Here is a 14,745-nt window from a genome sequence, read left to right as displayed (position 1 = left end):
AGCCTCAGCCTCCACCGCGCGGAACTTCAGTCAAGTCAATTGGGTGAGTGAATCAATAAAATTTGTCTACGCTAACACTGAGGCAGCTAACAAGTTCAGGGTCCTGCAGCATGGGGGCAAAGACCTTATCATAGACTTTGGCGGTAAGCCTGAAACTGTTAGGGGTTAAGATGGCCCACATAGACGTTGCTCGGGCTTTGGAGTTGGCTTGGCCCATGCGCCGGGGTTGTCCTCCCTTACCTGCAACCGCAGCTTCTACCGCGTTGCCCTTGACCCCATCTATGCCTTCCACCCCGACAGAGTCTGGTGGGCGCCCACGGACCCTTTGTTCTCCCCGGCTGCCCCGTAGTTTTGCACCCGCCGAAGTCAGGCTGTCATCCCTCCTAGGCACGGGGACTTTGATGATGGTGATGTGGTGATGGTGTTGGCATAATTCTTCTGGGTTTTTTTCACACAAGGAAACATGCAGTGTGTGCTTATTAGAATGTCCAGTTAAGTGTTCTATGACACTACGACACCTTTACTTTGGCACCACACTACCTCTCAGCATGTGAGCCTCGGCGTACTTTTGCTATGCGAGGCCTCTGGTGGCGGGAGGGAAGGAGAGATGAAGTTTGAGCTTCTTTCTTTCCCTTGGTACACTTTATGGTAGCCGCATATAGCAAGAAACCCTTGCAGCCCTGTACACAGGCCTCGTGCATCAGTTTAGAGCAAGGTTTATGGCGGGCTGCAGTGGCTTCACTGTAGTGAGGAGCGAATTTCAGAGGCCATCCATCGTACTGTATAAGGATTTTCCCTGGCTGCATTCAGGATGCGGTCCCTGTCAGTGTAGGAGAGGAACTTCATTCATGGCTGTGGGCGAGTTGTCTACCATCAGGCTGGGGTCCTGGGCGCCCGAGGCAGTGACATCTCATCAACACCAGGGGGAAGCTGCCAGGTTAGAGAACCACATTGGGATCTTCTCCGTCAGGTAAGCGAGGACGCTGTCCTTCTCCATACCCTCTTTGAGACTGAATACCAAAACGTTGTCTCTGCGGGATCTGTCTTGACAAACAGACTTGACAAAGTCGGGCTAAAACACTGACATATAAGACGAAAGACACGAAAACACCGTTCGCTTGGGACAGAGAGAAGCCGCTGCGCGTGCATGCGCCACCATTACTACATTGCGGTGGCTCATAAGACTGGAAGTAGAATAATCGGATTCTACTCGTGATTAAATAATTATATGTTATAAAAGACCCAATTCTCACGAGAATTATCACTACCGTTCTTTGCGTATAGATTATCTGATAGTACCTTGCTCAGTGGAATCTCTAGTGCTTGGGAAGCAAACCAGCACCTCTCCAGCGGCCTGTTTCAATGCCCATATTTTTCATCTGCAAGTCTTTGGTCTTAACAGAAGGACTGAGGTCTGCAACACTTAAGCCTACAAGCTAAGCCATGTCCTGAGGGAGTGTGGTGCTGTTATTCCATTCACTGATTTCATTTCAATTTGGGTGCATCCATTTGGAAGCGTTCTGGGCTTAACCACAGCTAGATGATTCTCAGACAGGCCCTGAGTGATTACATCGCAAATCTGTCACAGAAATGTCCAAGGTTAACTAAGGGGGCCTTGGAATGTACTGCTCGCGAAGGGTTGCCTGGGTTTTGCTTTCTGCCACAGTGACCACACTCAGGATAAGCAGGGTATAAAGGATAGATGGAAAACCTTTACTTACCCCGAAAGCCCAAAATCCAAACACAATGATGATGAAGTCAATAACATCAGTCAGGAACATGAGTGCGTAGACATCAGTGGCAACACGATAATCAGCTTGGAGAATATCAATGAAGAAACCCTGAATAGACCTGTAAACTCCCAAAATCCTGTCAAGCAAGGCAGATGTTACACTCCCCTCCAAATGTATTATAACAGTGACATCAATTTCTTTATCTTTGCTATTGAATGAAAAGATTTGTGTTTGACATCAAAGGATTAATATGAGACAAAAGATTTTAAAAGTTTCAGCTTTTATTTCCAGGTACACTGGAACCTCGATAAAACGGACCCCGATGTAACAGATATCCGATAAAATAGAAAGCCGGGACAGAAAATCCATCCGTCCATCCATTTTCTGTACCGCTTATCCTCACTAGGGTCGCGGGCGTGCTGGAGTCTATCCCAGCTATCTTTGGGCGAGAGGTGGGGTACACCCTGAACTGGTTGCCAGCCAATCGTAGGGCACGGGACAGAACAATGTGTCAAAAATAGTTTCCATTTGTCACTTACACTGCCGTTGACAAGGTCTGTTAGTTCCAGAACTGGCCGCTGTTGTTGACTGGCTCTGTGGCGCAATGCAGGCAGAGAATGGGACTGACGTATACCCAGATCACACATATACAAAAAAAATACGTTGAATGTGGGGCATAGCCACCGGGCGCTCGCCTTCGAGCCCCACCTCCAGGCCTGGCTCCAGAGGGGGGCCCCGGTGACCCGTGTCCGGGCAAGGGAAACCTAGATCCATTTATTTTGTTCTTGATAGGGTTTTTTTGTTGTTGTTGGTTACACACTGTAAATGAAGTCACGCAGGCAAAACCCAAATCTGAGATTCAGCGCAATTTATTTTTCGAATAATCAATGGAATATGACACACCTGGCGAAAAATAACCCCACACACACTTGTCAGTCACACATTCCAATACTTTTGCCCACATGAAAAATCTGTGTTTAAACAAAAGGTTTTGTGTATCAATGAAAGCTGTAATCTAAATATCTTGTCTCATATTCATTTTTTTGTTGTCAAATTCAAATATTTTCACTGGCATGTGATAGTATTACATTAATAAATGTCAACGAGCAACTCTGCCACTTTTTATCATGAATAGCGTCAACTAACCCACAAATAAAGGCTTGTTTAAGCTTGTGTCTGACAGTCTGTATTCTATTTGTGGCTCCTTCTTTCCTTCTGAATTTCCTCTTCTTTGTTGTTAGGTCTTTGCTGGGATCGGTCTTCTCAGCAGTGGGTTTCACTAAAATGGTCATAACAACAAGCCACAGATGAATACAAAAATATAGGAACAAAAAGGAGAATGACAAATTACAGATTTGTCATTTTTAAGATTTGTAATCTTTCCATTTTACACCTGATATCCACAATGCCCCAACCCTGAACTCATTCAAAGTAGCCATCAGAACACACTTTTTCAGAACACAGGCTTTTCCCTAATACAATGTTTGATCCCCTTGACTCTGTAACGTGACCTTGGGTTCTTTGAAAGGCCCTATATTCATTCATTCATTCATTTTCCGTACCGCTTCTCCTCACTAGGGTCACGGGCGTGCTAGAGCCTACCCCAGCTATCCTCGGGCGAGGCGAGGTACACCCTGAACTGGTTGCCAGCCAATCGCAGGGCACATATAAACAAGTTTAAATTGTTATTATTATTATTTTATTAAACGCTCCAAGATCATCCCGGTCCCCAGGAACCCTACAAATTTGTGACTGAATGACTACAAGCCTTTTGTTCTGATATCTGTTTTCATAAGACCTTTGAATGCCTCGTATTGGATCACTTGAGATAGCTAGATAGCTAGCTAGCTAGACCGACAGAGCGATAGATAGATTTTTATTTGATTAGCGTTCAGGAAATCAATAACTTCAGAAAACCAACAAAGGATAAAGCCAACTCAAAAGGTGGAGGATGAAGCCACTGCTTATTATGCCTACTCCTTAAAAAGAGAACGCGACCATACATTTTCTGGTCATTCTCATAGTCATTCCACAAATGAACACCTGTAAAGTCTGCCGCACATCGAGCGACGGGGCCGAACCCAACTGAACTGTCGCGCGGTGTGCGTAGTGTGGCAACTGTTTTCATGAGTGGCCGATCAATTGGCCACTGTTTTTGCCGCGATTGAACATTTGAATCGCTGGCGCACACCGTTGCAACGTCGCACCTTACTGTCATGGGTGTGTGTTCCGGTTTTTGTCTTCCCCGTTTCACACACACCTGCTCCTGTGAGCATCTTCACCACCTGTGCCTCGTTCACCCTAATTACCCCTTGTATTTAACCTCGTGTCTCATTCCCTCTCGTCGCCAGTTCGTTGTACCTTGTCGTCGCGTTCCAGCATTCCTTGTTTCCACGTCACAGACTCACAGTAAGACTTGACCCTGTTCCGATTATCGACCTCGCCTCTTTGCCTCATGTTTTTGGATACTGTTGCCTTTCTTGGATTGCCTGCCTGTGTACCGACCTATGCCCGTCTATTAAACCTCTCTTTTTGAAAACTGTCCATTTGGTTTGGAGTCGTGCATTTTTGGGTCCTATCCTCTGTTCCGTTCATGACAGAACGAACTGGCCATAACATGGACCCAGCAGACTCAGACCCGGTGCGCAAAGCCCTTCAAGCGCAGGGTCAACGCCTCTTGAAGCAGGATGAGCAGCTTGCTGCCCTCCACCTTCATCTAGAGGGACTGTCAAGGCATCAGGACAATATGATGAGACAGGTGGCCTCGCAGTTTGAACTTCTTATGAAAATGATTCAAGAGAAGGAACCAGTTGGCACCACACCCGATAGCGCCACGGTGCCAACATTTCCATGTGAAGCAGTCACCATGCAGCCACCTGCCACCTCCACTGCTGTCTGCCCACATCTCTCTCCACCGGAGAGGTTCTCTGGAGATTCTAGGAACATTAAGCCGTTCACCACGCAGTGCGAATTCCACTTTGAGCTGCAGGCAGCTGCCTTCCCCACCGAGCGGGCAAAAATCGCTTTTGTCATTTCCCACCTGACTGGTCGTGCGGAGGCGTGGGCTACTGCTGAATGGAGCCGCAATTCCGCCGCGTGTCATTCATGGGCTTTTTTCGTGAAGACTATGGAGCAAATTTTTCTATTTTTCACACCAGATCATGAGGCAGCTCGCTCCCTTGTCACCTTACAACAAGGCAAGCGCAGGGTGTCAGATTACGCGATTGAGTTTCGCATTCTAGCAGCTGAGAGTCATTGGAATAATCGGGCGCTACTCGATGCCTTTTTTCAAGGACTATCCCCCGCCGTCAAGGATCATTTAGTCCCGCTCGACCTGCCGACCGACTTGGGACACTCTCATCGCTCTCGCCGTAAAAATCGACAAGATGCTTTTGGATCGCGAGCTGGATGGAGATCGGCGGAGGGCTGGGTCACCGCGCACTTTGAGGACGAGCCTCGGTGACCAGCCAAATCAAGGTAGATCCCCTGTTTCCGGTCTCAACCCACTGGCTAGCGTCCCCACGGATGAACCCATGCAACTGGGCAGGTTCCGTCTCTCCCCTGAGGAACGTCAACGCCGGCTGAGGGAAGGGCGGTGCTTCTACTGCGGTCAGTTGGGTCATTCCGTGAGCAACTGTCACGTCAAAGTTGCCTGTAGCAAGGGCACGGCAGAGGTGAGTCTGAATTTCATTAAGGAAGACCCTACACGGGTTCTTCCTAAAGTGACACTATGCTCTCCTGATCAAGAAATTCATACACCTGTATTAATTGACTCTGGTTCTGACACTAACTTACTTAACTCCCTCCTCGTTAGACGTATGCACCTTAGAACCTTTCAAATAAAACGCCACCGCAACACCTATGCTGCAGACGGCCGTTTTATGGGAAAGATCACTCACCGCACCCAAACACTCACATTGACATTTCCTGATTCTCACTCGGAACACATTAGTTTTCATGCTTTTGACGCCATGAATCATGACCTTATCTTAGGGAACCCATGGTTGAAATTACATAACCCCCACATTGACTGGTCCTCTGGGCAGGTTATGTCATGGGGCAGCAATTGCGCCCGGAACTGTTTCAAGCCGCCATGTGATGTTCAGGGCTATGTCTCTAAGGACAATCCACAGACCCCATCTGGGGATCGTGATTTATCTCAAGTGCTCACCTGTTACCAGGATATTAAAGACATTTTTTCCAAGGCCAAATCCCTTCCACCCCACAGACCTTATGACTGTGCTGTTGACTTGCTGCCTGGAACCACACCCCCACGAGGGAGGTTGTTCTCTCTTTCAGGGCCGGAACACAAGGCCATGAAGGAGTACGTGGAAGAATCACTGGCAACCGGGATCATTCGCCCTTCTTCATCCCCTGCGGGAGCAGGATTTTTCTTCGTGGACAAAAAGGACAAGACCCTGCGACCCTGTATCGATTACCGGGGTCGCAACGAGATAACTGTAAAAAACAGGTACCCTCTTACCCTCATCTCCACTGCCTTTGAGTTCCTGGAGGGAGCCAAGATTTTCACCAAACTGGACTTAAGAAATGCGTATCATCTTGTCAGGATAAGGGAGGAGGATGAATGGAAAACAGCATTCAACACACCAACGGGACATTATGAGTATTTGGTAATGCCTTTTGGACTTACTAACGCGCCAGCTGTTTTCCAAAACCTTGTCAATGATGTCCTGCGTGACATGTTGAATGTTTATGTTTTTGTCTATTTGGACAACATTTTGATATTCTCCCCGGATGAGGAGACTCACATTATTCATGTCCGCTCTGTATTGCAGCGGTTACTGCAGAATCAACTATATGTCAAGGCTGAGAAATGTGAGTTCCATAAGGTGTCCGTTTCTTTTCTGGGTTTCGTCCTGGCTCAAGGTGAAGTAAAAATGGACCCTTGCAAAGTCGATGCCATTATTAATTGGCCTACTCCCACGTTACGCAAAGATGTACAAAGGTTCTTAGGGTTCGCAAACTTCTACAGAAAATTCATCAGAAATTTCAGTTCTATAGCCTCTCTTTTGCATGATCTTACCTCGCCACACAGACCTTTTGTATGGAACCCGCTTTGTCAGGCAGCTTTTCAAAAACTTAAATCGAGCTTTACCTCCGCTCCCATCCTTACTTTGCCAGATCTCAAACAGCAGTTTGTGGTAGAAGTCAATGCGTCTGATGCCGGAATAGGAGCAGTGCTCTCCCAGAAATCTCTCAAGGATGATAAATTACATCCTTGTGCTTTTCTCTCCAAAAAACTGACCCCAGCTGAGAAAAATTATGACATTGGTGACCGTGAACTGCTGGCAGTCAAGGTGGCTTTGATGGAGTGGAGGCACTGGCTAGAGGGGGCACAGACTCCGTTTTTAGTATTGACAGATCACAAGAACCTTGAGTATATTAAATCTGCTAAAAGATTAAATGCGAGGCAGGCTAGATGGGCTCTGTTCTTCACTAGATTTAATTTCACGTTATCCTACCGACCTGGTTCTAAAAATGGTAAACCAGATGCTTTGTCACGTATTTTCTGCGAAGAGAATTCTTTGTCTGACCCTAAGACTATTTTGCCCAAGTCATGTTTAATTTCCGCTTTTGTTTGGGACATTGAAACTGCGGTTAAAGGGGCTTTTAAAAACACTCTTAGCCCTGAAGATTGCCCTGAAAACAGGCTTTATGTGGTTCCGACCTTAAGGGGAAGAGTCATCCACTGGGCTCACACGAACCCAACTGTATGTCACCCAGGCATTGCCAAAACGCAATCAGTGGTCGAACAGCGCTTTTGGTGGCCTAATGTTAGGAGGGATGTTATCGATTACGTCAATGCTTGCCAGGTATGTGCTGCGAACAAGCCCTCTCGTCAACGTCCTTCTGGGGAGTTGCGATCCCTGCCAATACCACAACGTCCTTGGTCAGACATTTCCGTAGACTTTGTGACAGGATTACCGGCCTCGAAAGGAAATACCACAATTCTCACCGTTGTTGACAGGTTCTCGAAAATGGCTCACTTCATTGCACTCCCAAAACTCCCCTCAGCTAAAGATACTGAAGAGTTAATGAACAATCAGGTATTCAAATTCCATGGTTTCCCCAAGAATGTGGTGTCTGATAGGGGTCCCCAATTCATTTCGCAATTTTGGAAGGAGTTTTGCAATCTCATAGGTGCTACCGTCAGTCTGTCATCTGGGTTTCACCCTGAACCCAACGGCCAAACCGAGAGGCTGAACCAGGACCTGGAGACTGGGCTCCGATGTCTCCCTTCACAGGAGCCGCGATTGTGGTCTCAGAAACTGGTTTGGGTCGAATTCTCCCACAATTCCCTCCCTTCTGCATCCACTGGTCTATCGCCTTTTCACAATGTGCATGGTTACCAACCATCTCCGTTTCCTGCCATAGCCCCAGAGTCCACAGTTCCAGCGGCATTGACCTTGGTGAGACGCTGCAGGAGGACCTGGGAGCGAGCCCGCCAGATGCTGCTGCGCCAGGGACGGTCCTACAAAGCCGCTGCTGACCGTCGGAGGACACCGGCCCCGAACTACAAAGTGGGTCAGAGAGTTTGGCTCGCGACCAAACATATTCCACTCCGGGTGGAGTCCAAGAAGCTCGCTCCCAGGTTCATTGGGCCCTTCCCCATCACAAAGATCATCAACATGAAGCTTAGGCTCCCAAGGTCGATGCGGGTCCAACCTGCTTTTCACGTCAGCCTACTCAAGGCAGCCCGGGAGTCCCCTCTTGTCCCGCCTTCCAGGCCCCCTCCTCCCCCCCTGTCTTCTCTGTGAAGCGGCTGTTGTCGTCTCGTCGGAGGGGGTTTCAATATCTGGTGGACTGGGAGGGCTACGGGCCTGAGGAATGTTCATGGGTGCCGTCTGCGTTTATCATGGATGACTCGCTCATTCGGGACTTCCACGTTGGGCATCCAGGGGCCGTCTGGGGCCGGCCGTTAAGGGGGGGGTACTGTCATGGGTGTGTGTTCCGGTTTTTGTCTTACCCCTGTTTCACACACACTTGCTCCTGTGAGCATTTTCACCACCTGTGCCTCGTTCACCCTAATTACCCCTTGTATTTAACCTCGTGTCTCATTCCCTCTCGTCGCCAGTTCGTTGTACCTTGTCGTCGCGTTCCAGCATTCCTTGTTTCCACGTCACAGACTCACAGTAAGACTTGACCCTGTTCCGATTATCGACCTCGCCTCTTTGCCTCATGTTTTTGGATACTGTTGCCTTTCTTGGATTGCCTGTCTGTGTACCGACCTATGCCCGTCTATTAAACCTCTCTTTTTGGAAACTGTCCATTTGGTTTGGAGTCGTGCATATTTGGGTCCTATCCTCGTTCCGTTCATGACACTTACAGCCAATCAAAATGCTTTCCCTCACGCTGAAAATACTGTACACTGAGACACCGAACGGCCACCCAAATCATTTGCGTATATAAAGCATCAACTTTTGTGTTTTACATTAATACTTAATGTAATGTGCCTGTTGATGAAAAAGTGAAGCTTGTGACCAAAATGTATGCAAACGGCATGTACCTCGCCGGGTACGTTCAAATGAATGGAATCAGTGAGACTCCTTTAAAATATCCACACTCAAGCTTTAATTCTCACGTCCACTCTCTGAAGCAACCTGCCTCTTCCTTAACTATTAATCTATCTTTTTATGGCTTAAGAAATGTAATAAAGTACAATATACTATGCGATGGCGTTCGACCTCTTTGCTCAGAGTGCAGCAGGCCTAACAGAGACATAATTTTTAAATATATTTTAGTTCTTGTCTTTGTGCTTTTTGAGAACACCAGTTCCCCTCAGATCATCAAAACTCTCTCTGATTTTAAACAGCTTTTGAATACCGTGCAAAGTAAATTGTTGTGTACTTTGTTCATTAAGTTTTAAATATATCATATCATCAAATATATAATCATAGTCATAGAATTTAAGAGTATTTAAATTGATACATAATGCATTTGTCTCATATTCATTTTTTTGTTGTCAAATTCAAATATTGCAATTGTTCCATGTACTGTATTTAGATAAATTAATGATTCTTATGCGGCGCGGTGTCCAATGAAGTTGGGTTGTTGTGTTAAACAAATAAAAAACAAATAAAAACAGAATACAATGATTTGCAAATCATGTTCAACCGATATTTAATTGAATACACTACAAAGACAAGATATTTCATGTTCAAACTGATAAACTTGATTGTTTTTAGCAAATAATCAATAACTTAGAATTTCATGGATGCAACACGTTCCAAAAAAGCTGGGACAGGTGGCAAAAAAAAACTGTGAATGTTGAGGAATGCTCATCAAACACCTGTTTGGAACATCCCACAGGTGAACAGGCTCATTGGGAACAGGTGGGTGCCATGATTGGGTAGAAAAGGAGCTTCCCTGAATTGCTCAGTCATTCACAAGCAAAGATGGGGCGAGGTTCACCTCTTTGCGAAGAAGTGCGTGAGAAAATAGTCGAACAGTTTAAGGACAATGTTCCTCAACATACAATTGCAAGGAATTTCGGGATTTCATCATCATTTCACATTTCAAACATTTCAAAACATTTCAAATTGTTTTTGGAAATTGTGGACGTCGTGTCCTCCGGGCCAAAGAGGAAAAGAACCATCCGGACTGTTATGGACGCAAAGTTCAAAAGCCAGCATCTGTGATGGTATGGGGCTGTGTTACTGCCAATGGCATGGGTAACTTACACATCTGTGAAGGCACCATTAATGCTGAAAGGTACATACAGGTTTTGGAGAAACATATGCTGCCATCCAAGCAACGTCTTTTTCATGGACGCCCCTGCTTACTTCAGCAAGATAATGCCAAACCACATTCTCCACGTGTTACAACAGCGTGGCTTCGTAGTAAAAGAGTGTGGGTACTATACTGGCCTGCCTGCAGTCCAGACCTGTCTCCCATTGAAAATGTGTGCCGCATTGAAGAGTAAAATACGACAACGAAGACCCCGGACTGTTGAACAGCTGAAGCTGTACATCGAGCAAGAATGGGAAAGAATTCCACCTACAACAAACATGACCCTGTCCGGGCTTTTTTTGGAACGTGTTGCAGCCATAAAATTCCAAGTTAATGATTATTTGCTAAAAACAATAAAGTTTCTCAGTTTGAACATTAAATGTCTTGTCTTTGTCGTGTATTCAATTAAATATTGGTTGAACATGATTTGCAAATCATTGTATTTTGTTTTTATTTATGTTTAACACAACGTCCCAGCTTCATTGGAATTGGGCTTGTACTTTGATAGTATCAAATGTTTTTTTAATCCAGAAAAACACAAATTCTTTATATATGCTAGTATATCCCATCCACAAATTCCATTACTGCCACTGAAGCAGCAGACATTCCAATAGTCTTAAACAGTTGACTCATAATTTCATAGTAACACTCTGCCAATTTTGCACGTCTGTAATGCCATTAGTATAGTGTTTATCGTTGTAGCGCCATTACTCAGCATCATTTGCATAACTGTTGTTGATCAGTATTACTGCACTACTGGAAACTTATTGCTTAACGAATCTCCGTACGTTTGTGTTCATTCCCTCAATATATATTATGTTATAGTTACTTGTCTGCTGTAGTACTAGAGAAGCTCCAGCTATTAGAGACACATTGCTGGTGTGTTTTGACAATAACGATGATTTGGATTCTGTTCTCATGCTGTGACACCCGGGAGCACAGGGTGGCTCATTTGCATGTGAGAGAGCCGCCCAAAACTGATATCAGCCAAGTTATTAAACGTGAATGCTAACTATGCAGTAATTCCTTATCGTTTGTGTATTTTGCCCAAAGCATGTCAGTCCTCAGAAATCTGGGAACTGTTTTACATTGTGAAAAAATGTCTCCTTGCATGTTTATCAGTGCAGATGGTGTGACTGCTCACAGAGTAAATAACTGCTATTTTGCTTTTTAAATGGCTATTTCCAATTTACATACAGTATATTGTTTCACTGCAGCTGATGCACAGCCCTGTGATTTCATAGTTGGATGGAGTTTAAAGTATGTTCCCATACTGCACAAACCTTGGGAGGAATGTTTTTTAAGCTCTTTAGGTTTCTTGCGTAAGTGGAGGCCACAGCTTTTCTGTTTGATTTCCTCGAAGTCTTCTTCATTGCTCCCACTGATTTCATCCTTTTTCAGCCTTCTTGAATGATTCAGCCCAGACATACTTTCTCTTCTGTCCTGGGATGCCGCTGAGTCAGCTGGAAAGGGCTGGACAGAAAACTAGTTAAACATCTCAGTAGAAAATCAGTCAGATGATGGCCAATGTCCGTAATAGTTTTTGTTGCTCTATTTCACATACCTTTTCAAGTTGTTCTAGGTCAGTAATATTTAGGTTTTCTGTGGTAGACGCTGAATTCAATCTGTCTCCTTTGTTATTGAATCTTTCCTCCTTGCCATTCCCTGATGAGTTACTTTGTTCCCCCAAAGGGTCTTTGTGGTCCCACAAGCCATAACGCTGTACACACATACAGCACAAAAACATGTTTTTGTCTGTTCCTGTGAGAGCACCTATTGACATATAGTGGAAGTCAAATGCTTCTTAAATTACATAATTTGGAGGTCAACCAAGTTTTGAGGGGTTGCGGAAAATGTATCAAAACGTGGACAAAATACTACACAAATACTTGGTTCTTGAACTGTCATCATGCGCAATGTTTAATAGCTTTTGTTTTGAAAGGTTTCAAAGGGGTTTGAACAAAATTGTGACACAGTCATATGACTCAAGTTGATTTGCATTGACTTAAGGTTATGTGAAAACAATATAGGTATTATAAAGACGTGCATATGATTTATTTGGTCTGGTTCTCCGAGAACCCAGGATTGTTAATCAACAATAGCTACAGACCCTTTCCAAAAAAAAAAAAAAAAAAAAAAGAATATCATGGAAAAGTTTATTAAAAGTTAATAATTTCCATAATTTCATTCAAAAAGTTACACCTTCATAAATTACAGATTCAGGGCCCACAATGTAAACAATTTCAAGTATTTATTTGTTTATTTTCACATAATTTGTGCATCCAGCTCATAAAACCCACAAAATCAGGAATTTTAAAAATGAGAATACTGTGAAGAAATCAGCCCAAATTTTGCAGGCCATAAATGTTTTAAACGGAGTGTCACACGCCAATCATCTACTAAACTCAAAGTACCTGCACAGGTTTCCCAGGTGTCATTAAATTGCTTCAGTTGCTTCAATTGTCTCAGTTGGGTTCAATATGGGGAAGACGGCAGACTTGACAACTGGCCGGAAGACCAATTATACCCTCCATAGGACGGGTAAGCCATAAAAGTTCATCGCTAAGGAGGCTGGCTGTTCACAGAGTGCTGTGTCCAAGCATATCAATGGAAAGACTAGTGGAAGGACAAAACGTGGCAGGAGAAGCACCAGCAAGAGAGATGTCCGCGGGCTTCAGCAGATTATCAAAGAGAGGATTCAAGAATCTAGCAAAGATCCGGAAAGAGTGCAATGAGGCGGGAGTCACAGCTTTAAAAACCACCACATTCAGATGCATCCGGAAGATGGGTTTGGAGGAAGACGGGTGAAGAACAGAACCCAAGCTGCTTGCAGGTGTTGGTGAACTCTGCTTTCTTAAATCCAAGGTCACCGCAACAGTCTACAAGAATGTTTCAGAGGACTTCATTATTCCTTCTGCTGAGGATCTGTATGGAGATGCAGATTTCATCTTCCAGCAGGACCTGGCCCCTGCCCATACTGCCAGAAGCACCAAAACCTGGTTTAATGCCCATGCCATCACAGTGCTTGACTGGCCAGCCAACTCGCCGGATCGAAACTCCATTGAGAATCTATGGGGTATTTATTATCAAGGGGAAAATGAAGGGCACCCGACCCAAAAACAAAGAAGAACTAACAGCAAGCATCAAGGAAATCTGGGCTTCCATAACTCCCAGGCAATGCCACAGGCTGATTGGCTCAATGCCACGGCGCATCGAGGCAGTGATTCAAGCAAAGGGATTCCCAACCTAGTATTGAAGATTAACATATTGTTTTGAAAGTACCATATTTTCATTGATTTTATGTGATTTTCTTTTTCTTTTTTTCCTCAATAAAAACTGAGAAGTAACTGGTGATTTCTTCACAGTATTGTTTTTTTGTTGTCCTGTTCGGTCAAGCAGAATAGAGGATCTGTATCCCTTTTATGCCGGACCAGTTTTATTGTGTCACAGTGGAGTTTTTAAGCTTCCGCTGTGGTTTCTTAGTGTTATAATTGAAGTTTATTGAGAATCTGAGTCGAACAGAACAAAGTTTCTAGAGGGGAGAGAGAAACGAAGACAAAAGACAAAGCACTAATTGTAAACTATTCAAATTTTTTGAATTCCTGATTTCGTGAGCTTTATGAGCTGGAAGCCCAAATTATGTAAAAATAAACAAATAAATACTTGAAATTGTTTAAATTGTGGGCCCTGAATCTATAATCTATGAATATTGAACTTTTTGAATGGAATTATGGAAATAAACTTTTCCCTGATATTAATTTTTTTTAGAAAGGGTCTGTATTTGAAGTCCCTGATCATATAACTTTCCGACTGCTCCTCAAGTACAAAATAGACCACTCTCAGTTTTGCATTATTTTGACGCACCATTTATGTGCCACCCTGGTATAAACTGTTTGTATTCAAGTTGAAAAACAGCGTTTGCAGGATTGCCCTCTAAAGATGAATATGAGAGAAGATACATTTTGAGCTTTAACTTCCTATCAGACGGCACGGTGGAGCACTGCTTAGCATATCCGGCCCACAGTTCTGAGGAACCGGGTTCAAATTCGGCCTCGTCTGTGTTGTGTTTGCATGTTCTCCCCGTGCCTGCGTGGGTTTTCTCTGGGTACTCCGGTTTCCTCCCACAACCCTAAAACATGCACGGTAGGTTAATTGAAGACTCTAAATTGCCCATAGGTGTGAGTGCGAATGGTTGTTTGTTTATATGTGCCTTGCGATTGGCTGGCATCCAGTTCAAGGTGTACCCCGCCTCTTGCCCGAA

General features: G+C 44.6%; 1 protein-coding gene across 7 annotated transcripts in view; it reads right to left on the bottom strand.

Moving 5' to 3' along the window:
• The window catches only part of piezo1 (piezo type mechanosensitive ion channel component 1 (Er blood group)), a 214,416-nt gene that overhangs the window by 38,316 nt on the left and 161,355 nt on the right, over positions 1 to 14,745 (bottom strand). For 5 of the 7 annotated variants that reach the window (XM_061791069.1, XM_061791071.1, XM_061791074.1 and 2 more), the window contains 4 exons: positions 12,049 to 12,204; positions 11,768 to 11,969; positions 2,880 to 3,012; positions 1,722 to 1,869 (listed from right to left, as the gene is read on the bottom strand). In XM_061791069.1, the coding sequence (XP_061647053.1) occupies positions 1,722 to 1,869; positions 2,880 to 3,012; positions 11,768 to 11,969; positions 12,049 to 12,204 (639 nt within the window). The remainder of the gene's footprint in view (positions 1 to 1,721; positions 1,870 to 2,879; positions 3,013 to 11,767; positions 11,970 to 12,048; positions 12,205 to 14,745) is intronic. The other 2 variants (XM_061791070.1, XM_061791073.1) reach the window with 1 other exon arrangement.

Source organism: Phyllopteryx taeniolatus, chromosome 11 (genome assembly GCF_024500385.1).
Source record: "Phyllopteryx taeniolatus isolate TA_2022b chromosome 11, UOR_Ptae_1.2, whole genome shotgun sequence".
Classification (NCBI taxonomy): Eukaryota; Metazoa; Chordata; class Actinopteri; order Syngnathiformes; family Syngnathidae; genus Phyllopteryx; species Phyllopteryx taeniolatus.
Note: the sequence above shows the minus strand (reverse complement) of the source record. Positions and strands in the feature narration are given on the sequence as shown.